The 23,496-nt window shown below is 46.8% G+C and overlaps 2 protein-coding genes across 2 annotated transcripts in view; one reads left to right on the forward strand and one right to left on the reverse strand.

The window, feature by feature from the left end:
- Nucleotides 1-9,592, reverse strand: part of ZFYVE9 (zinc finger FYVE-type containing 9) — a 45,199-nt gene extending 35,607 nt beyond the window's left edge. Inside the window, exon 1 of the mRNA XM_040406919.1 lies at nt 9,152-9,592. The gene's annotated coding sequence lies outside the window, so the exon portion shown is untranslated. The remainder of the gene's footprint in view (nt 1-9,151) is intronic.
- Nucleotides 9,593-16,084: 6,492 nt separating this feature from the next.
- LOC120979852 (zinc finger BED domain-containing protein 4-like) lies at nt 16,085-17,992 on the forward strand. Its single transcript, XM_040408810.1, is given in 3 exon segments — nt 16,085-16,914; nt 16,916-17,485; nt 17,576-17,992. Coding segments are annotated over 3 exon segments (1,764 nt in total). The 5' UTR covers nt 16,085-16,137.
- Nucleotides 17,993-23,496: the final 5,504 nt, after the last annotated feature.

Consider the following 23,496-nt stretch of genomic DNA (forward strand, 5'->3'; position numbering starts at 1 on the left):
TTTATTACCGGCTTGCGATAAACATCCCGTCAGATGCACAGACAGCAATTTCCTCTCCTCAACAATCAAACAAATTAGGAGACTGTTACACAGCGACTGCGGACGTACAAGCCATGCAGCCAAAACATGGCATGATGTTGTGCCGCTATTTGATGGTGTGCTTTCCCCATAAAAAGAGTGCAATTTTGGATCTGCAACACACACACACACACACACGTCATATATTAGGCTGCAAAAAGTGGAACTCGGCTTACATTGAAGTCAATACTGGCAAAATCTGGTGCAGCTTACAACTTGTGACCAAAAGTACAGCAGGTTTGGATTATTTGCAGTCACAGACGAGTTATGTCACATGCCGCAACACAAGCATCATTCCCAGCAGAGTAAAATACCCTGGGGTTAATAAGACGATGGGGGTTAATAAAACAATGGGTGGCCTGGGGATTAATAAGGCTCCCGGGCACCCCAGAATCCTGGCCACCCAGGGGTCTTATTAACCCCAGGTTCCGGCCAAGGGTCTTATTAACCTCAGGCTCCCAGTCCAACATTGTCACGGATGTAGTAGGGGAGAAGGGAAAAGACACTAGGTCTCACTGCTAGGGAAGGAAAAGGGTCACCACCTATATAACCCTGCTCCTGGCCATAACTCCTATACGCATGGGCACCTCTCGATGGTAGAGATGGCCATACACAGGAACCTGGAAAACCCTCGGATGCCCTAAAGGTCGCTGAGACCTAGTAAACAACCAGGGAGGGCGAGTGGATAGAAAACACAACAAGCGGAACATTTAACTTCTAAAGATGATGGATGAACAGGACTTCAGCAAGAACCACAGTCCAAAACCAAATGAAGCTATCCTGAGCGAGGAGTGATGGGTAAAGTCAGACTAAATAGGGAGAGGTAAAGGTCACATGATCCGCACCTGAACAGGAGGTGTGGACATAGCCACAACAAACAGACAAAGTGAAACCAAAAGAGGCAGTCAGATCACTCATGTGCAGTCAGTCTTTCAGACCTTCTAGCACCTGTCACAGGTGTGACAAACATCCACTCTTGTACACCTCTTACTATCATTACTGCCAGTGAGCAAGACGGATATTTACAAGAGGCTGCTTACCCCACCAGCCAATCAGTTAAAGATGGAGCCAGTGGACCCCTCCACAACTATAGCTCATAGCACCGTTAGTTCTGATGAACGGTCAGAGTGCAAGTGAAAAAACTATACTGAAATTCACTCACTTTATTCTCTGCGGGCATGGAGGAATATTTTTCTACATATAATTACATTTTACATTCTTAAAATACACAGCAAGACGAGCCAATGGGTCCTTAAATGTGAAACTGTTTGGTCACCAACACTTTAACTGAGAGGCAGTTGTAACAAGAGAGCACACAGCATATACGCATGTCCAGGAAATGCAAAGGATCATGTGCAAGTCTAAGGCCGAGTTCACAGCAGTGTTCGGACTTTCCGTTCTCCTGCTCCGTTATAGGATCGGTCTCTCCGGTGGAATCCGCAAAAACGGATCTGGTATTTATTTATTTTTGCATTTTTAAAGGTCTGCGCATGCGCAGACCGGAAAGCTGGATCCGTTTTGCCGGAACACAATGCTGGATCCGGCACTAATACACTTCAATGTAAATTAATGCCGGATCCGAAAAGTGATCAGTATTTTTGGCCGGAGAGAAAACTGCAGCATGTTGTGGTATTTTCTCCGCCAAAAAAACGTAAGAGGGACTGAACCGATGCATCCTGGACGGATTGCTCTCCAATCAGAATGCATTAGGATAAAACTGATCTGTTCTTTTCCGGTATTGAGCCTCTAGGACGAAACTCAATGCCGGAAAACAAAAACGCAAGTGTGAAAGTAGCCTTAGGGCTTTGGGTCAATAATGCGTTTCCGCTCTTGCACAGGACCCGGCCGGATCTTTTACTTGGCAAATGATTTCTGTGCCTAAACAAAGCCTTTTAGGCGACAGTGCACATTTCTGCGTCACCCTGATGTCTCTGTGACAGGCACAGACCGCCAAATCTCCGCTAATATCAACATCTGCCGTGTTCGGCGTTGGCACGCGTTCCTTCTTTTAATTAAAAAAACATAAGGCCGACTGGAGCCAAAATGAAGCAATAACAACGTTTGCAGCACATGCCAGCCCTAGTGAATGTCTCCCTCTTCTGAAGCCTGGCACACCCTACACCCACCATCATTTGCAATGCAAAAAAAAAAATATCCAACATTGCTGTTGTGTGACCATCACATGTTTAACCATTCGCTAAATCAGGACTTGCGTTTGGAGACGGATCTACGGGTTGCAAAGAACCAAGGAAAATGCTCTTCTTGCAACTTCTCGCTGAAGTTTCCAACATCTGAAGATGTTTTGTTAAGGCATTAAGGAAGCCATTTTCCTGCCCGCCCTATAGCATCCTGTGCTAACAATACCGTCCACCTCTGACTATTGTGGTGAATGGCGAGCGGTCTGCGAGGTTGACTAAACCCGCAGGAAAGGGATAAGTAGCGATGCGCTCACACCCTCATGACTACACGCATTAAACACATACGAAATGAGAACCATAAAATGTCCATAAGTAGTAGATGGAAGAACATGGTATTCGGGAGGAACCACGACTTAAAGGGCCCCTTCCCACAGTAAACTGTGCAGGATTTTCCGGCCCCGTAGGCCCCCTGCCAGATACAGCTTCTGAACCGGTGAGGAAAAAAGGCTATGGCAGACTATGCGTACTGCATCAGGCCCCATGCACACAACTTTCTCAGGTTTGCGGTCCTCAAAAAACAGATGCGGTCCGTCTGTTGTTCACATTTTATTTGCAGATCCGTTGTTTTCAATGGGTCCGTGGTCTGCACTTTGCAGAACGTACATACGGATGAGGAAAGCCCAATGTCCATTCAGCAAAAAGATAGAATATGTACTATATATATTCATCTGCAAAACGCGGGGTCCTCAAAAAATGTAGACGCAACACCGCACCTGTATTTTCCGGATCCACAATTTTCACACCTCAAAAGGGATACAGTTGTGTGCATGAGGCCTAACGCAAATCCGTTACCTACTAGTGTGCACATCGCTCTGGGCAATGTTCCCCGACCTGTGGCTCTCCAGCTGGCCTATCAAGGCATGATTTCCGCTGTATTCACACAGATTACAGGACGCATAGATAGCGGTTCTGATACATTACTATTGGCATTGCCACAGGACTGACTCAATAGTAGTGCACAGGGCAACTGCCTTACAGCACATTGTGTCTGCACTCTACCGACGGAAAACAGGCTGCCATATAAGACAACCTACACTCTGCTGCGCCACCATGCACAATCTACTTAGCAGGACATTCGCCGGACGGTGGCCTCATCATGTGTGCTGACAAGTGTGCATCTGGCGCAACTGCACTTCTTTCAGAAGAGCAGCCCTGAAGGGACACTACAAAGGGGGTTGTCCAAAATTAGAGAACCATGGCGGCTTTCTTCAAAAACAGCGCCACATTAGTCCACAGGTTGCGCCTGGTATTGCATCTCGGCTCCACTGACAAATAGAAATGGGTAATGCAAATACTGCACACAGCCTGTGGAAGGAAACCGCCATGTCGTTCTAATCCTGTAAAACCCCTTTAAGAGGTTCGAAGGTGGAACAAAGAGGACGATTTTATGTAATTAAACTGTAATCACTGCAGGCTGGAGCGGCGCAGACAAACACCGCGCGGTGATCTCGTGACAAACGCAGCCGAATAAAAGAATAATAAAAAAGAAAAAAAACATGGGTAGAAAAAGTAGCATGCAAGTCACAAGACTATGACTGTAAGGAGCCCGTTCCTCTTGGGGCTTCCATGTGACAATAGTCTGTCACTTATCAGGAGGACAGGCCTTCCGACCGCCATCGGACTATACAAAGCAGCCATGTTGAGGCCTTAGGCCTCATGCACAGGACCGTTGTTTTGGTCCGTATCCGAGCCGCAGTTTTGGCGGCTCGGCTGCGGACCCATTCACTTCAATGGGGCCGATAAAGATGCGGACAGCACTCCGTGTGCTGTCCGCATCCGTTGCTCCGTTCCGTGGTCCGCAAAAAAAGAATATAACCTGTCCTATTCTTGTCCGTTTTGCCGACAAGAATAGGCAGTTATATCAATGGCTGTCCGTGCCGTTCTGCAAATTGCAGAACGCACACGGACGCCATCCGTGTTTTGCGGATCCGCAATTTGCGGACCGCAAAACACACAACAGTCACGTGCTTGAGACCTTACTCACACGTCAGTGATTCACGGAACGCACACGTAGCTATTCGTTTTAATTTGTGTATTCGCACGTCAGTGTTTAAGCACGGTACGTGGGTCTGTGGTTTTAGCATGGAAACACGCCCTATTTGATCCGTGATTATGGATCCATCACAGTCTATGGGTCCGTGAATAAAAATGCACGCAACAAGGATGCCATGCCATTAAGAGGAGATGCCCTGAAAATGTAACTTTCAGCTGGAACACGGATGACACACAGAGAGCAAAATACAGACACACGGCCCAAATATGGATTCTTCATGGATAATTCACTGACCATCTTATCGCGGATTTCTTCGCAGACACGAATGAAAAAATAAAGAAAAATAGAGAATGTCCTATTCTTCTCAAGAATAGGCATGGCCATGTGCATCCTGCAAAATGTAGAACGCACGCAGCTTGGATCCGTGTTTTGCGGATACGCTATTTGCAGTGTGCAAAACAGATAGGGTCGTCCTTACTGGAGTTTCTTAAGCCAGTCTTAATAGATCGCATCAGGTGTAAGAGGCACATTTATTAAAAGGCGCAAAACTCTTTACAGAATTGGCGCATCTTCTGGCAGTCAGGGCACCAGGAAAGCAACGAGCATCTTCTGGCATAAGTTATGGTGCATCTGTCCGGCAGCGGAACGCCACTCCCCTCCCGCTCTGCCCCATCTATCTTCAAAGGATAGGGCAGTGGTGGCAAACCTATGGCACGGGTGCCAGAGGTGGCACTCAGAGCCCTCTCTGTAGGCACCCGCACCCCGGAAAAAGTCTATGGTGTACCAATATGCCTTAAAGTTTTCCTGCTATTCTTCAGCCCAGGACTCACAATGAACGGCACAGGCAGCGCATTGAATGTAGGGAGGATATTATAGCTAAATAATAAAGTACATGGAAGATACACTATATTGGTATTCAGGTTAAATTGCCGTGTTGGCACTTTGCGATAAAAAAGTGGGTTTTGGGTTGCAGTTTGGGCACTTAGTCTCTAAAAGGTTCGCCATCACTGGGATAGGGGATAACTGTTAGATTGATGGGGGTCCTACCACTGGGACCCCAACAACTATCTACAGGATATGGGATAAGTGTCTGATTGGAGGGGTCTGCCTGCCGGGGCCCCCACTAATCACTAGAACAGGGACCATGCTCCCCCATTTGAATGAAGTGGGAGACACACATCTATGTCCGCTGCTCCATTCAGCTCTACAGGACTGCAGCAGAATACAAGCGCTTGGCGATATCCGGTATCCTCAGAGTTGAATGGAGGGGGAGCTCGCACGTATGTCCGCCGCGGCATTCAAGGGGGGGAAATATGAGCCCCCACTCAGACACTATATAGAGGATAAGTTGTTGTAATGGCACAACCCCTTTAAAAACAAAATACATTATTTGAAGTCCCATACAGAAGCCTAAAGCCTCTTTCACACGGGCGTCATGTTTTTGGCCCGGATAAGATGCGGGTGCGTTACGGAAAAATGCACGATTTTTCCTCGCGAGTGCAAAACATTGTAAAGCATTTTGCACGCACGTGAGAAAAATCGGCATGCTTGGTACCCAAACCCGAACTTCTTTACAGAAGTTCAGGTTTGAGTTAGGTGTTCTTGTGTAGATTGTATTATTTTCCCTTATAACATGGTTATAAGGGAAAATATTAGCATTCTTAATACAGAATGCATAGTACAATAGGGCTGGAGGGGTTAAAAAAAATATATATATTTTACTCACCTTAATCCACTTGTTCGCACAGGAAAAGGACCTTTGATGACGTCACTGTGCTCATCACATGATCTATTACCATGGTGATGGGTCATGTGACGGACCATGTGATGAGCGTAGTGACGTCATCACAGGTCCTTTTCCTGTGCACAGCAAAGAAGAAGAGAAGAGAAGCCGGGCTGCACGAACAAGTGGATTAAGGGGAGTTAAAAAATATATAATTTTTTTTTAACCCCTCCAGCCCTATTGTACTATGCATTCTGTATTAAGAATTATATTATTTTCCCTTATAACCATGTTATAAGGGAAAATAATAAGGATCGGGTCTCCATCCCGATCATCTCCTAGCAACAGTACGTGAAAATCGCACCGCATCCGCACTTGCTTGCAGATGCTTGCGATTTTCACGCAGCCCCATTCACTTCTATTGGGCCTGCATTGCGTGGAAAACGCACAAAGAGGAGCATGCTGCGATTTTAACGCAACGCACAAGTGAATGGGTCCGGATTCAGTGCGGGTGCAATGCGTTCACCTCACGCATTGCACCCGCGCGGAAATCTCGCCCGTGTGAAAGGGGCCTAAAGGTTTTCCGTCAGGAAAATACTCAGAGCGTGCAGCAATTTGGAAGACAATAAAAACACCACAAATTAAAACACTGTATGTAGACTTTTCACTAATGTGGCGTGTCAATCCAACCTCCTGGGTTTCGGCTCATGCACACGACCGTATGTTTTTTGCGACCCCCATTGAAATGAATGGCTCCTCGTACGGGCCGCAAGAAATACGGAACGGACACGTGTCTGTTTTGCAGATGTAAATACCAAGACCGTGTTGCATCTGAGTTTTGCAAAGGGCTAAGATCAGGACGTGTCTCTTCCGTTTTTTAATTTCACGTTTGAAACATTTTTCTATGCAATAGATCAGTGAAAAACAGACAGAACGTGGATGGCACCCGTGGTCTGCCCTCAGTTTTTACAGAACCACAGACTTCAATGGTTACGTTTGGTCCACAACACAGATCACAACAGTGTGCGTCTCCACTTAACAGCGTGATTCACTGACGTGTCAACAAGCCCTAAGGGGAATACACTTCTTATTTCTGGATTAGATTTCAGTGTTGGCTAAACATGAAACAGGCAGAAAACTGGGTCAGAACAGCGCTGGGCGAGTCCTAACGCTGACCCATAATCGGCACAAACTCCCTCCAAAGTCCCAGGCCTGGATCTCGCTCCCGTCTCCAGAACGGGTTCCCGAAGTGAAGTGACATCTGTCAAGCATGCGCAGAAATTAGCAGAGCATGCGCTGGCTCAGCCACTTCTGCAGTCCCATAGAGATGAATGGAGAGCAAACTATGCCTGCGTGGAGCACTTCACTTCAGGGGGCCCCGGTCTCTAGACAGGCGCATGTTCCTGAGGTGGGGCCCGCACCTATCTGACACTGATGGCCTATCCTAGCGAGGTCATCAGTGTCCCAGGCCCCTTTATTCCGAGGGCTACGTGGCGATCGTGGCTGCGACATTTGAACATTGAAACTGCGTTTTCAATATGACGGTTTCACTTTACGTGCATTCTCGGCCATGACACGACCAAAGATCGCTGTGCAGCGGCGCATACACTGAATTGAATGCAAACAAAGTCAACGCTGCTGGATTTTTTCTTTTTTTTTTTGCAACTCTGGGGTTGTGCAACTTGCAAGTCGTGCTGTGACCCACGATCTCTGGTCAAGGGCGACAGCCACAGTGGTCGTGTAGCCTCAGCCATCATGAACACGGCCATATTTTAATTCAGTGCGCTATCCGTATCTTTTGCGGACGCCACACTGACCCATTCTTTCCTACGGGGTCGTGCACATATCCGCATATTTTGCCGATCCGTGTGGCCATTCCGCAGATTATAGAACATGTCTATTGTCGAGAGAACTTGCGTTTTTAAGTTCGGCGTCTAAAGTTCGGGTTATCGAAGAATCGCGTTATGGATTCTAAATTCCGTTACGGTTCGTGGTCGCGGAATCCATAACGCGATTCCTCGATAACCCGAACCTTAGACGCCGAACTTAAAACACAAGTTCGCTCAACACTAAACATGTCCTATTTTTGTCCGTTTTGCAGACAATAGTAGCCATTTCTGGAAGGCGCTCGTATTTTGTGGATCCGCAGTCTGCAGACCGCAAAACAGATCCGGTTGTGTGCTGGAGGCCTTTAAGTGAACCCATCACATTGAAAATGCAGTGCAATGTACAGCAGCATGTTATAGAGCAGAGGAGCACCCTTGTGATCGGTGGGGGTCCCGACAGTCAGTCCCGTCCCCCCCAACAATCTAACAGCTATCCTCCATACAGGACAGGTAGGGGGTCATTTATCAAACTGGTGTAAAGTAGACCTGGCTCAGTTGCCCATAGCAACCAATCGGATTCCACCTCTCATTTTCCAAAGGAGCTGTCCAAAATGAAAGGTGGAATCTGATTGGTTGCTATGGACAACTAAGCCAGTTCTACTTTACACCAGTTTGGTAAATGACCCCCGCAGTTACTAAAACCCAGTTCTAAACATCATATTACATGAAAAGCTGTGCGTCTCTGTAAATACCAACTGCATTACTTAACTCACGAACACCCCAAACTGTAGCTGCATTCACAATCCTGCCGGTTGTTATTGGAAACAGTCAGCAAGGCTATCGACGACAGACCCATCCCTAACGCTCCGGATCCTGACACATTAGATCACTGTACAAGGACCATACTTCCCAGCATGCAAATCACCAGGACCAGCTCTGTGCCAGCTGGGCATACATGGAGATTTCAGCTCCGAGGGTTGCAGAATTGTGAATGCAGCTCTGGAGTATAGAACAGGATCGGTACAAGGTAAGAACTAAGTTACTCAACTTTCTATGTAAAGGGCCTGTATTTATAGACTGGGGGGGGGGTTGTCACTTATAACTTGGTCTGCAGAGGTTTACATTAGTTGCCTGTATCACTAACAGGTGCAGTAAAGCATCACTAGGTGTCGTGCTGGAGGTAGATACTTATGCTGCAGTGTCTGCAGGATGGTAAGTGCTCCCAGGGAGCCATGTACAGGGGCAGCGTGGTCTCCTGTGTGGGTGAGGGTGTCCCATCCCCTGCATGTAACTGATAATCCGCCACCATGCTGCGCAGACTCCGGCCACTTACCGGGGGGGCTCCACATGCCGAGCTGGCGGCACAGGCAGCCGGGGGAGGGGGCAGCAGCTCGGTGACCGACCTCCGCCGACTCCTTCAATAACACCCGCGACGTGAGGAAGAACAAGCCTCGGGCCTCGTCAGCTTCCCCGGCCAGGAAATGTCCCCACCATCCGGCTTCTGCCTGCTCTGCGGCCCGGCTCCGTGCGCCCCGAGCTCCGCTGCTGTCACTGCCATGTCCGGCCCGACGAGAGAAGAGGAGAGCAGCTAGAGAAAGGACAGAGCGCGGCGGCCGGGGACACCAGCGCCCCCTGCCTGGGAGGAGAGAGAGCTGCAGGCGGCCGGGAACACCAGCGCCCCCTGCCTGAGAGGAGAGAGAGAGCTGCAGGCGGCCGGGAACACCAGCGCCCCCTGCCTGAGAGGAGAGAGAGCTGCAGGCGGCCTAGGAAGGGGATGGATCAGATTAGATAGAGGACAGGCAGGTAGGTAGCCAGAGAAACCCCTTCTCTCTCTCTCTCTATTGACTTCAATGACAACCACAACTGTGTAAAGAGTGAATTCACACAGGGCAGGCTTTTAGTGCCAGTGCAGCGCGGATTTATCAAACTAGTGTAAAGTAGAGCTGACTTAGTTTCCCATAACAACCAATCAGATTCCACCTTTCATTTTTCCAAAAGGAGCTGTTAAAAATGAAAGGAGAAATCTGATTGGTTGCTATGGGCAACTAAGTCAGCTCTACTTTACACCAGTTTGATAAATGACCCCATTTGTGACCAACAGTGAAGGCCAGTTCGCATTGTTCACCCGCGAACACATGCAGGCTGCCATCTTTTTTCACAAGTCCGGCGAGGCACAGGTAAGCCCTTACCTGTGCCTGTGGCGGGAGCAGGCAATTCCGAGAACAGCCTGATGAAGGCCCCCGATGGCTGTTCTTGGAACTGCCTGCTCCCTCTGACCGCACTTGTTTTCAGACCGCCTCGTGCACAGGCACAGGTAAGGCTTACCTGTGCCTCGCTGGACTTCTGAAAAAAGATGGCAGCCCGCATGTGTAACAGGGTTTTGGGGGCGCCCCCTAGTGTCTATGGGGTCCCTAACCCTAGTTAACTCACTATGCCTGACAGGCGGATCCTGAGCCTCCGCTATCTGGGAGTTGGGGTACATGTCTGCGGCAGTGCCTCCACCCAGTGGAGCATCCGGGGTAGGGATGTGAGGCTCCACTGGGAACATACCTGGTGCAAATGAGACTGACACAGCCTAACTGGAATTAACTTTATATAGTGCGTAACAAAATGAACCAACATACATAGGAAAATACAATAGAGTAACACAAATAACAGGGTAATGTGGATTCTTCCTCACCCACCCACTAGCACACCTGCGTCCCACCCCCTATCTTCGCCCTAATGGCCGTTGGTGCACATAGGAGAGTTGGGGCCCTTATAAGTCCTGCTCCGCAGGGTCACTGAAGCAGCCTGAGCTGTGTAATGTCCGTCACTGGACCTCAGAGTCTTTATTGTGGTGAGGAGACAGGTGCCCTGTGGTGATGCAGGGAGAGGTTTGACTTACCCTCACAACACCATTTACCAGGCCAGTCCGCAGCAATCTCCTCTCACTGGATTCACCAGACGTCTGGACTCAGTGCTTGTCTTTGCCAGCGGTCCCTCTCTCAGCAGGTGTGATCTTGGGTGAAGTAAGTTCTCTCCGCCAGGTTCTATCTCTGTGCTGCAGTCTCTCAATGCCAGACCCATGTCCTCTCTCTGGCTGAGCAAATCGTAGCTTCCAGAAACTTTTCCAGGACCTTCCTCCTTAGAGCTGTGCAGCCAGCGTCGTTTTAGGACCTGCGATGATGTCACTAACCATGTGACTCATTTCAGCCAGTCATGTGATCAATGCTCAATGTCTTATTAACAGCATACTGAGTCCATCTACTGGGCATTTCAGATAACGCAGCCGGTGTAACTTCACAGGGTTACATGCTCCCCCTTGAAAAATACTTGCCTTCCACTGGCAAGTCCGAGCCAGGGGGCTTAACAAAAATTCAACAGAAAAATGTTTAGCATACATACAATACAGTTGGCACAGTAACATCCTAGCTAGCTATTTATTTAGGGTAAAGAGTCACTAACATTTACCACTTCAGCTAGTGCATGTAGGAAAGTGGCCATTTTAGATGCTGCTTGTGTCAGTGGGGCATAACTGGGCTCTCCTATATTATCATAAACTAAGGCCCTAGGGGTTTGCCGCACTCTGGTACTGTGTCTCAGTTCTCGCTGTGGGAGAGGATCTTGGGACATCAACTGTGGGACTTCGACTCCTGCCCTCGAAGTAGAGTCTCTAAGGGAAGTTCCAGGCACAAAACATGGACTTTCTGGATTCAACCTTGGAGAACTTTGTGACCCAGGAGAGGTTCCGGGACTTTGTGGAACCACCGGAGTTAAAGGAGGCAATTGCTGTGTTTCTTCTGCGGTTGATGACCACCACTGATCCTCTGCACTGGGAGTTCCCGGGGTCTCCTCTGCCCCATTTCCAGGATTCTCTGCTGGGGTTTCCTCCAGTTCTTCACTACTCTCTTCCTCTTCATCAGCATACACAACTGGAAGCAGATTGTTTCTATGCCAAGCCTTTATTCGGCCCTCCGGGCCCCTAATGTTGTACACTGGCAGTCCTTCCAGTTTGGACACAACCTCAAACAGGGTATCTTTCCATCTGTCAGCCAGTTTGTGTTTTCCAGGCACACCTAGATTCCGGAGAAGAACTTTATCCCCTGCTTGAATCTCCCGATATCTCACCTTAGAATCATACCTTCTTTTGTTCCGTTCTTCCATTTTTGATGCAGCTTGGGTGGCCAACTCATAGGCCCGATGAAGGTTTTGTTTGAGGTTCCTCACATATTGAAAGTGTGAAGTTGAATCTGTTCCATCAGGAGACACTCCCAAACGGACATCTATCGGTAATCGAGCTTCTCTTCCGAACATTAGGAAATAGGGTGAGAACCCTGTAGATTCATGCCTTGTACAGTTGTATGCGTGGACCATGGCTTCCACATGTTTACTCCAAGACCGCTTCTCGACTTGCTTGAGAGTCCCTAGCATATCTAGGAGGGTCCTATTGAACCGTTCTGGCTGTGCATCACCCTCCGGATGATAAGGTGTGGTTCTGGACTTCTGCACCTGCAACATGTCCAACAGCTCCTTGATTAACTTACTCTCAAAGTCTCTACCTTGATCAGAGTGTATCCGATTGGGTAGTCCATAGTGAATAAAATACCTCTGCCAAAGGACTTTGGCTACAGTCACAGCTTTTTGATCTTTGGTGGGGAAGGCTTGAGCATATCTGGTGAAATGGTCCGTTACCACCAGCACATTTCCAATTCCCGCTGTATCGCTCTCAATGCCGAGATAGTCCATGCACACAAGATCCATGGGCCCTGTACTTTTCAGATGACCCATAGGGGCAGCTCTCACAGGCAGGGTCTTCCTCTGGATACACCTCCTGCATGTCTTTACATGTTGCTCGACATGTTCCCTCATGCAAGGCCAATAGAACCGATCTTGTACTAGGCCATAGGTCTTGTCCACCCCGAGATGCCCATGTTGATCGTGGAGAGCTCTCAGGACCATGCCACGGTATCTGTGGGGTAGTACCAATTGTTTTCTGTCAGGGTGATCATGATACTTCACGACCCTATAGAGTACTCCATCTTCAAGATGTAGTCGGCTCCATTCTCTTCGGTATAATTCTCTTTGACTCACAGGTAGAGAAGTCAGCAATTTAGGATTCTTAGTCTTTATTGCTCTGATAACTATCCCAATATACCAGTCCTGCGCTTGAGCCTTCTTCTTGTCTTCTGTGGTTATACTGGACCACTGTTGAAGCATGACTGGAGCATGGAACACCTCAGGCACGGCTTCTGGAGAGTGGCTAATGGAGTCTATCCCCCTTAGCTCGGCAAACTCTTCTTGTCTCTCGGCCACCACATACATCTGACAAAAGGCTCCTACCCCCGGCCCAGGGATCTCTTCCCACTCCTCTTCTTCTTGGTGAGGAGGGAGTCTAGGTCTGCGGGACAGGGCATCTGCGCTGACATTCTTGGGCCCAGGCTTGTACTTCAGGCTGAAACTGTAGATTGACAAGGCAGCCAACCACCTATGTCCTGTGGCATCCAGCTTAGCTGTAGTCTGAATGTAGGTAAGTGGATTGTTGTCAGTCCTTACTTCGAATGTTGCTCCATACAGATAGTCATGTAGTTTATCCACGATGGCCCACTTGAGTGCCAGAAATTCCACTTTATGGACTGGATAGTTCTTCTCTGCACCTGTAAGACTTCTACTTATGTAAGCCACCGGCCTCAATCCTTCTGGATAACTTTGGTGCAGTACACCCCCTAGACCTTCCATACTGGCATCCACATGGAGGATATATGGTTTCTCAGGGTCTGCATAGGCTAAAACAGGAGCTTCTGTAAGTCTCTTCTTCAATGTCAGAAAGGCATCTTCACATCCTGAAGTCCATTTCTCTCCAAAGGGGTCTTTAGGAGATGGTGCCTTAGCACCCGTTACGTCAGAGGTAATCTTCAGTAGGTCATGTAACTCTCGAGCAATCTTTGAGTAGTCTTTCACGAACCTTCGGTAGTAACCACAGAATCCGAGAAAGGACCGCAACTCACTGATGTTATCTGGTCTTGGTCAATTCAACACTGCTTCAATTTTAGCAGGATCTGTGGCTACTCCTTCAGCGGAGACTATATGCCCCACATAAGTGACAGAGTTCTGGGCAAATCGGCATTTGTCCACTGATAGCTTCAGGCCTTCAGCTTGAAGTCGATCCAACACCTTTAGCAATCTTTGTTCATGCTCCTCTGGTGTCTTCCCGAAAACAATTAGGTCATCTAGATACACTAGACACTCTTTGGGATTCATATCCCCCACAGTTTTCTCCATCAGCCTCTGAAAAGTAGCAGGAGCTCCTGTGACTCCCTGTGGCATTCTGGTAAACTGGAAGAACCCCAAAGGGCAGATGAAAGCTGTCTTTTCCTGATCCTCCTTCTTCATGGGTACCTGATAATATCCAGACCTCAAGTCAAGCACACTGAACCACTGGCTGCCAGATAGGGCGTTCAGAAGATCCTCTATCCGGGGCAAAGTGTACTGATCTGGCACAGTCCTCTTGTTCAAAGTACGGTAGTCCACACTAGGGATCGTCCGATTATCGGTTTGGCCGATATTATCGGCCGATATTCATGTTTTTGCAAGTTATCGGTATCGGCATCTAAACTGCCGATACCACCGATAATGCTTACGCCGTCCGCCACCCTCTGCCCGCTGCATGTGCCCGTCCGAAGTCAGTCCGGCCATGTCTTTCGGCTGCCAGTGCCAACTATCGCGGGACTACAGGAGAGACTACGCTTGTGGGCGTGTCTGCCTTCAACGTGCCGAACGGAACTCCGTAGCAGACGCTGACGTCATTGGAGGCGGTCACAGTGTTGGGCAGAGGCGAGAACCAGAGTGCCTGCGGCTGCCACCATTACAGTCTAGTCTAGACTCCATATACAGTTGTGCCATGGTAAAATAAATACGTGCGCCGTCATATTTTTCCTACGATCTGAATCACCTTATATACCTCAGGCTCATATACTATTATACAGTGTGTTATATCATGTATTCTATACCTCGACCGTGCTACATCATACACAGTGCCACATTATATAGTATGTAATTGTATTGTAATGCGTGTATGATGTAGTATGAGGTATATATAATACATATAACACACTGTATATGTGTTATATGAGGTATATAACACAGTATATGATGGTATACTATTATCAGGTATATAAGGACTCTAAGGAGTGTATGATAATAGTATGAGCGAGGTATATGATATATAACACTGTATGTGTGTAATATAATGAGGTATATATAAGGACTCCTATACCTCATTATATTACACACATACAGTGTGTTATATTATATCATATACCTCGCTCATACTACATCATACACTCCTTAGAGTCTTTATATACCTGATAATAGTATACCTATACATAGTTGTGTTATATATACCTCATGCTATTATACATATACAGTGTGTTATATATGTATTATATACCTCATACTACATCATACACACATTACAATTACATACTATAATGTGTGTATGATGTAGTATGAATATGAGGTATATAATACACACGGTATATGTATAATAGTATGACTATGAGGTATATATATATATATATATAACACACATATATTATGTATACTATTATCAGGTATATAAGGACTTTAAGGAGAGTGATGTAGTTATGACTTGAGCGAGGTATTATACACTGTATATGTGTAATATGAGGTATGTATAAGGCCTCATGTACACGACCTTGGTGTGTTTTGCGGTCCGCAAAACACGGATGGCGTCTGTGCACGTTCTGCAATTTGCGGAACGGCACGGACACTCAGCCTTTAATATAACTGCCTATTCTTGTCCGCAAAGCGCAGACAATAGGACAGGTTATATTTTTTTTTCGCGGGGCCATGGAAGGTAGCAATGGATGCGGACAGAACACGGAGTTGCCAAAAATGCGGCTTGGATGCGGACCAAAACAGCTATGTGTGCATGCCATGAAGCCTAAGAAGTGTATGATGTAGTATGAGGTTTAACACACTGTATATGTGAGGTATATATATATTTAATATAGTATACCTCATTATATTATACATATACAGTTACAGACTACAGTGTTATATATATATACACACACACCTCAGCTCATATACTACATCATACACTCCACCTCACAAGCTTTTATTGTTCTATATATATTTTACTCCCCCCTCAATTCCACATATTTCTTGCGCGCTGTTCCTTAATCTGTACTGTTCCTAAAAGGCTAATAGCACTAGTAGTCATGTTACCCTCTTCTTTCAATGCAGGTGGATGCACAAAGAAAAAATAAAAGTATAGTCTGGGACTATTTTAGTCAACCCTCCCCAGGACGGGCAATGTGCAACACATGCAAAATCAATGTGAGCATGGGATCTGCAACTGCAAAAACAAAGAATACATCAAATCTTTGGACCCATCTAAGAATTAATCATGTTGAATTATTTAATAACGCAGAAAAAGAAAGGGAATCATCTCAAACACCAACTTTACTCCAGCCAAAAATAAAAGACCTATTTCAGAAACACACAAAGTGGCAAAATTCCAATGAAAGATCCCAACTTCTGGACAGAGCAATCACAGAGATGATGGTTACGGATAACCAGCCATTTACAATGGTGTCTGACTCTGGCTTTAAGCGCTTGATGTCCATAGTTGAGCCAAGGTACACGCTGAAAAATGAAAAGTTTTACAGAACGGAAATGCTGCCAAAGATTCATCACAAGGTGGTTCAGAAAGTGAAAACAATGTTACAGCCAGAGGACGCTGGCAATTCACTCTCATTCACTACCGACTGCTGGTCTGGATCAACAGAATCACTAATGAGTCTTACGTGTCACTTCATTGATAATGGATGGACAAAAAGGCAGTTGGTGTTGAACACAAAGGTGATGCAAGGATCCCACACTGGCGAGTACATTAAAGAAATGTTTCTAGGCATGCTTGATGACTGGGGGATAACCAAAGATCGAGTGATGCTTGTGCTTCGAGACAGCGGAGCAAACATGGTGAAAGGAATGAAGCTTGCTGAAGTGTCAGATCTCAGCTGCATGGCACACACCCTGCAACTTGTAGTAAATGATGGTCTGTCAAGCCAGAGAGCTGTGATCGACATATGCATATGCAATGCTAAAGAAGTGCGCAAGTCATTTCCACCATTCATTCATTGCCAAGCACCGACTGAGGTGCATTCAGTCAGACCTTGGCCTGCCCCAAAACAGCCTGATTCAGGCTGTTCCAACACGGTGGAACTCCACACTCCATATGCTACAAAGAATGCTGGAACAGAAGCGAGCTCTTTGCATCTACGCCGGTGAACATGGAGGATATTCCTGCCCTAATGCTGATCAGTGGGAGATTGTAGCAAATCTGATTCAGACCCTCCTCCCAATAGAGGAAGTGACCCTAGAGGTTAGCCATAACGACTCAAGTGTGTCATCCGTCATTCCATGTGTGAGAGTGCTGAAGATGCTTCTTCAAGAGAATGAAGGGCCCACTACACGAGGCATTAAAACGCTTAGGGAGGTCATGAAGGAAAGCCTCAACAAACGTTTTTTGAAGTATGAAGAGAATATAAACGTAGTGTTGGCATGTCTTTTAGATCCTCGATTCAAACATCATGCTTTCTCTTCTGATAATGTATTGAGCAAGGCAAAAGAATGGCTGACAGAAGATATGCAAAAGGAGGTGCAGGTTCTAGAAAGGTCACATCTGGAAGAGCCTGATGTTACTAGTCTGGAAGAGCCTACTACTAGTACTACTAGTCTGGAAGAGCAGGTTGATGATGCCACAGAAACATACAAATTCCCAAAAAGGAAACACATGGAAAAAAGGCTTAAACATGGCCAAATTGATGCCATGTTCAGCGTTTTATTGGGGCCTCATGTAGAGGATTCTCTAACTATACCAAAAATCTGCCTTGATGATGAGCTTCATCTTTATTTGAAAGAACCAGTGATCAATAGAAAGGACAATCCACTTGAGTGGTGGAAAGAAAATGAGGCACGCTTTAAAACCCTTGCTTCTTATGCCAGAAGATACCTTTGCTCTCCACCCTCCTCTGTACCTAGTGAGCGTGTTTTTAGTGAAGTCTCAGCAATCTACGAAAGGAACAGAAGCCGTTTAACAGGAGAGCATGCAGAAATGTTGTGCTTTCTGCACTACAATGTACTCCTTCTCAACTGGAAGTATTGAAGAAATTCTAAATATTCTCTCATTGTGTACCAAGGCGGGCTCTCGGCACATAAATGTGAAAGGATAAATTCCAGCACTGGAAAAATTTACCGTTGCACTTGCATTGTATTTATTTTTAATTTCATATCACAGGTTTCATCTTGTGGACATAACCTCCCACCATAACAGGTTGACATGTTTCGAATGTCCAGGAGGTTACAACTTAGGGTACTTTCACACTTTCGTTTTTCTTTTCCGGCATAGAGTTCCATCACAGGGGCTCTATACCAGAAAAGAACTGATCAGTTTTATCCTAATGCATTCTGAATTGAGAGCAATCCGTTCAGGATGCATCAGGATGTCTTCAGTTCAGTCTTTTTGACTGATCAGGACAGAGATAAAACCGCAGCATGCTACGGTTTTATCTCCGGCCAAAAAAACTGGCGACGGAACTGCCTACCGGATTTCTCTGCCGCAAGTGTGAAAGTAGCCTAAGAACGCTACAGTTTGAAACATGTCAACCTGTGGTGGTGGGAGGTGAATCAGGTGATGTCCACATTTGAACATTGTTCTTTCTTGTTAGTTGTTACCTTTTGACTGATATTTAAAGAAAAAGAAGTGGTACAATTTGTTGTATTTGACTCGTATCACCAATGAAAAAGAAAGATTTACAAAAAAATCTAAATGTTAACAATAAACATGTTAATTTAACAGCAGATTTGTGTAGGATTTTTTTTTTTCTAAAAAAAAAACAAAAACTGAATATCGGTATAAATTATCGGCTATCGGCCTGAAAGTTCACAGATTATCGGTATCGGTATCGGTCCTAAAAAATCAATATCGGTCGATCCCTAGTCCACACATAGCCGAACTGAACCATTCTTTTTTCTCACTACCACAATAGGTGAGGCATAGGGGCTCCGAGACTCTGTGATGATGCCTGCTCCTTCCATCTGCTGGAGTATGTCCCGGACATCTTCCACATCTCGAGGGGGTATTCTTCTTGACCTTTCTCTGAAAGGAGTAGAATCAGCAAGTCTTATAGTATGGGTGGCACTCTTAGAACACCCCACGTCCATCTCTGCTCTGGAAAACACTCCCTCTCGGGTGACCAGTTTTGAACGAAGGCTGTCTTTCCACTCCTGTGGTAGAGGAGAATCTTCTAGATCAAAATCTAAAGGTGCTTTCACATGATCCTTCTGTTCTGCACTCATAGACATGATGAACGAAACTTGATCTAAAAGGTGTATCACACCAATCTTCTGATGACGATCAATCCGGATTTCCGTGGGGGTTAAATTCTGTACCATCACAGGAAAGCTCCGACACCACCTTTTCCGCCAATCTTTCACCTCAGGTATGAGAGTCGACCCCTTCTTCTGATCCTCTTCAGGCAGAGACTCAATAAGGTATTGTCCAGTTCCCCCCAACATTTCATGGTGCATTGAGGCTATGGCTCGTAAGGTTTTGGTCTCACCAGGCTTCACAAATGCAGGTTCTGTTCCTGAATAGTGGCACGACCCTGGTTTTGTTTCAAGGGCTAGTCGTCTACACTCTTTCCCTAGGACAGGGCTGACCTCCATCAGTCGGTCTAAGGAGACATCTCCCACTTCTGTCAGATAGGCCTTGAATACATCCTGTACCATCTTTGCATTAGTGCCCAATATTATTGGGGCACACACTTTCCTGGCTGCAGGGCATATTAAAGCTTCCAGCTCCATAGGACATATTATCCCAGTGTTTAACTGGGGAATAGTTATGGTCACTTTTTTGCATCCCTCCACAGGTTGAGCTTGAGAACCAACGCCCCATAGCTGAAACTCTCCTGCAGGTTCCATAGGAATGTGTTTCAAATGACGTTCATAGAAGTCTCGATAGATAATAGTGACTTGAGAACCTGTATCTAGCAATGCTGAAGCCTGAATTCCTTCTACTTGCACGTGTATCAAAGATTTAGGCCCAATCTTGGCTCCTACAGATAAACCATATGTAGGCCGGGTCTTCCTTCGCTTGTAAGACCTGGTCATTTGAGTCTCCTCAAGCTCGGTTGCCAGCACCTCCACATCCACCTCCATGGAGTTCGCAGGGCACTCCCGCTGAAAATGCCCTGACTTTCCACATTTAAAGCAATCCCCTCGGCGGGGTGAATCCTCAGGAAACAGTTTTTTCTGAGTCTTCCTGTGTTGCCCCCCACTTCCAGGGGGAGGATCTGCTCTCTCTGGTGGTGACTTGCATAAGAACTCCAATTCAGCCACCTTCTTCCTAAGAGCTGACAGTTCTGTATCCTCTTTCTCCTTCTGTAGGGGTAGACACATCTGGTCTTCCAATCTCCTGGCTGTATTTATTAAGGTGGAATAAGGCAGGACTTTATCATCCAACTTGGCTCTCAGCAGAATCATAATTGGATTATTGATTAAGCCACCTCTCTGAATTTGCTTAGATAGCCGAGCATCCAACTCAGAGGCAGGAACTGCTCCTTTATGGAATAACTTTCCAAGCGATAGCTGTAACCGGTTGATATAGTCAGTGGCTTTTTCATGCTCCTTCTGCTTAGTGGCTAGGAACTTAACTAGCAGATCATCCAAATCTTCTGATTTCCCATAAGCATCCTGCAAAACTTGTAGATAGTCGTGCACAGTAGCTTGCCCATTTACTCCCTTGTACAATCTTATCATGTCTGTAGCGGGAAAACGAAGACTCTCCACCAACCGCTGTTTCTTTATGGTATCCGTACAAGACCATTCCTCCAACAACTGCATAGCATTATCCTTCCAGACCTCAAAAGGCTCTTCTCCTGAAGGAACAGTCTGATTCCCAGAAAACACCTTTAGTTTGCGGTAACTATGGGTGTGGTTTGCCGTCACTATGGCTTCTGAGAGTTTCTGGAGTATGTCCGATACATCACTACCTCCTGTAGGCGGGGTGCGGACTTCAGGGTTGTCTGGTTTCAGTAATGCTGTAGATGGATGAAATTCTGCTTTAGGAGTACTCATCCCCTGTTCTCTAGGAGGATGGGCAGCTTGTTTAGGAATGGCTCCGGCCTTTACGGAGATGGGAGTCAGGAGCTTAGAATAATTTTCTGTGACATAATCTCTCTGTTCTAATTTAAAAGGTTGTTGCAGCGAGACCCTTTCTTTCTTATCAAGTAGAGCGTACACTAAAGAGCATCCTTCATCCGGGGCTCCATATAAATGAATGTTGATAGGCATCTCATGGTCTCTCAAGTCCGTATGACAATATATTAACATGTAAGTTTGGCCTTCAGAATCCTGCAGGATATCCCTGACGGTCGCCATTCCTATTCCCAATCGAAGTTCTATACACAAGATGACGTGATTCATCTCACAGCAGGATAGAACTTTGCATAACATCACAGCTTGCTGCAATGGTACATTTCTTTGCTGGGCCCACTCTTTTGCAAAGGAGGGAGTGGCCTGAGGATTTAATCTATTCTCACTATTTGTACCCCAATTCATCTCAGCAGTGCCTCCATATGTAACGGGGTTTTGGGGGCGCCCCCTAGTGTCTATGGGGTCCCTAACCCTAGTTAACTCATTATGCCTGACAGGCGGATCCTGAGCCTCCGCTATCTGGGAGTTGGGGTACATGTCTGCGGCAGTGCCTCCACCCAGTGGAGCATCCAGGGTAGGGATGTGAGGCTCCACTGGGAACATACCTGGTGCAAATGAGACTGACACAGCCTAACTGGAATTAACTTTACATAGTGCGTAACAAAATGAACCAACATACATAGGAAAATACAATAGCGTAACACAAATAACAGGGTAATGTGGATCCTTCCTCACCCACCCACTAGCACACCTGCGTCCCACCCCCTATCTTCGCCCTAATGGCCGTTGGTGCACATAGGAGAGTTGGGGCCCTTATAAGTCCTGCTCCGCAGGGTCACTGAAGCAGCCTGAGCTGTGTAATGTCCGTCACTGGACCTCAGAGTCTTTATTGTGGTGAGGAGACAGGTGCCCTGTGGTGATACAGGGAGAGGTTTGACTTACCCTCACAACACCATTTACCAGGCCAGTCCGCAGCAATCTCCTTTCACTGGATTCACCAGACGTCTGGACTCAGTGCTTGTCTTTGCCAGCGGTCCCTCTCTCAGCAGGTGTGATCTTGGGTGAAGTAAGTTCTCTCCGCCAGGTTCTATCTCTGTGCTGCAGTCTCTCAATGCCAGACCCATGTCCTCTCTCTGGCTGAGCAAATCGTAGCTTCCAGAAACTTTTCCAGGACCTTCCTCCTTAGAGCTGTGCAGCCAGCGTCGTTTTAGGACCTGCGATGATGTCACTAACCATGTGACTCATTTCAGCCAGTCATGTGATCAATGCTCAATGTCTTATTAACAGCATACTGAGTCCATCTACTGGGCATTTCAGATAACGCAGCCGGTGTAACTTCACAGGGTTACACATGCGAACTGGCCATCACTGGTGACCAATACAGATGGACGTGTGCTTATCTGCCGTGCATAGTGTGTGTGGTTTTTTAAAAAAAAATTTGGGAGGGGGTTGGATGGGGATTTTGTAACCCACCGAGTGTCAATTTTGTCACATTTTCACTGTGGATTTTACGATTTACAATGTGTAGGGTGAAATCTGCGTCAAAATTGAATGCAGATTTTGTCACGGATTTGCTATGGCATCCACAATAGCCGTGTTGACTGTTTAGGTTTCTGTTAGGATTACGGCGCGAATTCCGTGAGAAACTGGTGGCATTGCAAGTGAATTGGGTATTTTTTTTATCCTATGCAGATGTTACGGGAAAAGAAAAATCTGCGAGGAATAATAACCAACTGTAGATTTTAAAGGGCATCTGTCAGCAGTTTTGCACCTATGACACTGGCTGACCTGTTACATGCGCGCTTGGCAGCTGAAGGCGTCTGTGTTGGTCCCATGCCCATATGTGCCCGCATTGCTGAGAATAATGATGCTTTAATATATGCAAATGAGCCTCTAGGAGCAACAGGGGCGTTACCGTTACACCTAGAGGCTCTGCTCTCTCTCTGCAACTGCTGCGCCCTCTGCACACTGTGCTTGTGCTGCCACCACGCTCCCATTCATATCTATGGGGCCGACGGAAATGGCTCGGCTATTTTTGGCGGCCCCATAGAAATGAATGGAGGGCGGCTGCGCATGCGCAGTTCGCCCTCTAGAACTTTCAGGGATCCGCTCTCGATGTAGGTGCTGGGTGCACAGCTGCCCTCCATTCATTTCTATGGGGAAAATAGCTGAGCGCTGGATCGGCCATTTCCATCGGCCCCATAGAAATGAACGGGAGTGGTGGCAACACAAGCGCTGTGTGCTCCTATTCACTTCTACGGGGGAAGCGCTTGGCGGTGGCCGAAACCCGGGGTCCTCTGGCCACCACCTTGACTCCAACATGACTCCATGTGCATTCCGTGTCCGCATGGCCATTTTGCAAAAAAATAGAACGTGTCCTATTATTGTCTGCATTACAGACAAGGATAGAACTGTTTTATTATGGCCCAGCAGAACGCACGCAGCCGGTATCCG

This window comes from Bufo bufo, chromosome 9 (genome assembly GCF_905171765.1).
Source record: "Bufo bufo chromosome 9, aBufBuf1.1, whole genome shotgun sequence".
NCBI lineage: Eukaryota > Metazoa > Chordata > Amphibia > Anura > Bufonidae > Bufo > Bufo bufo.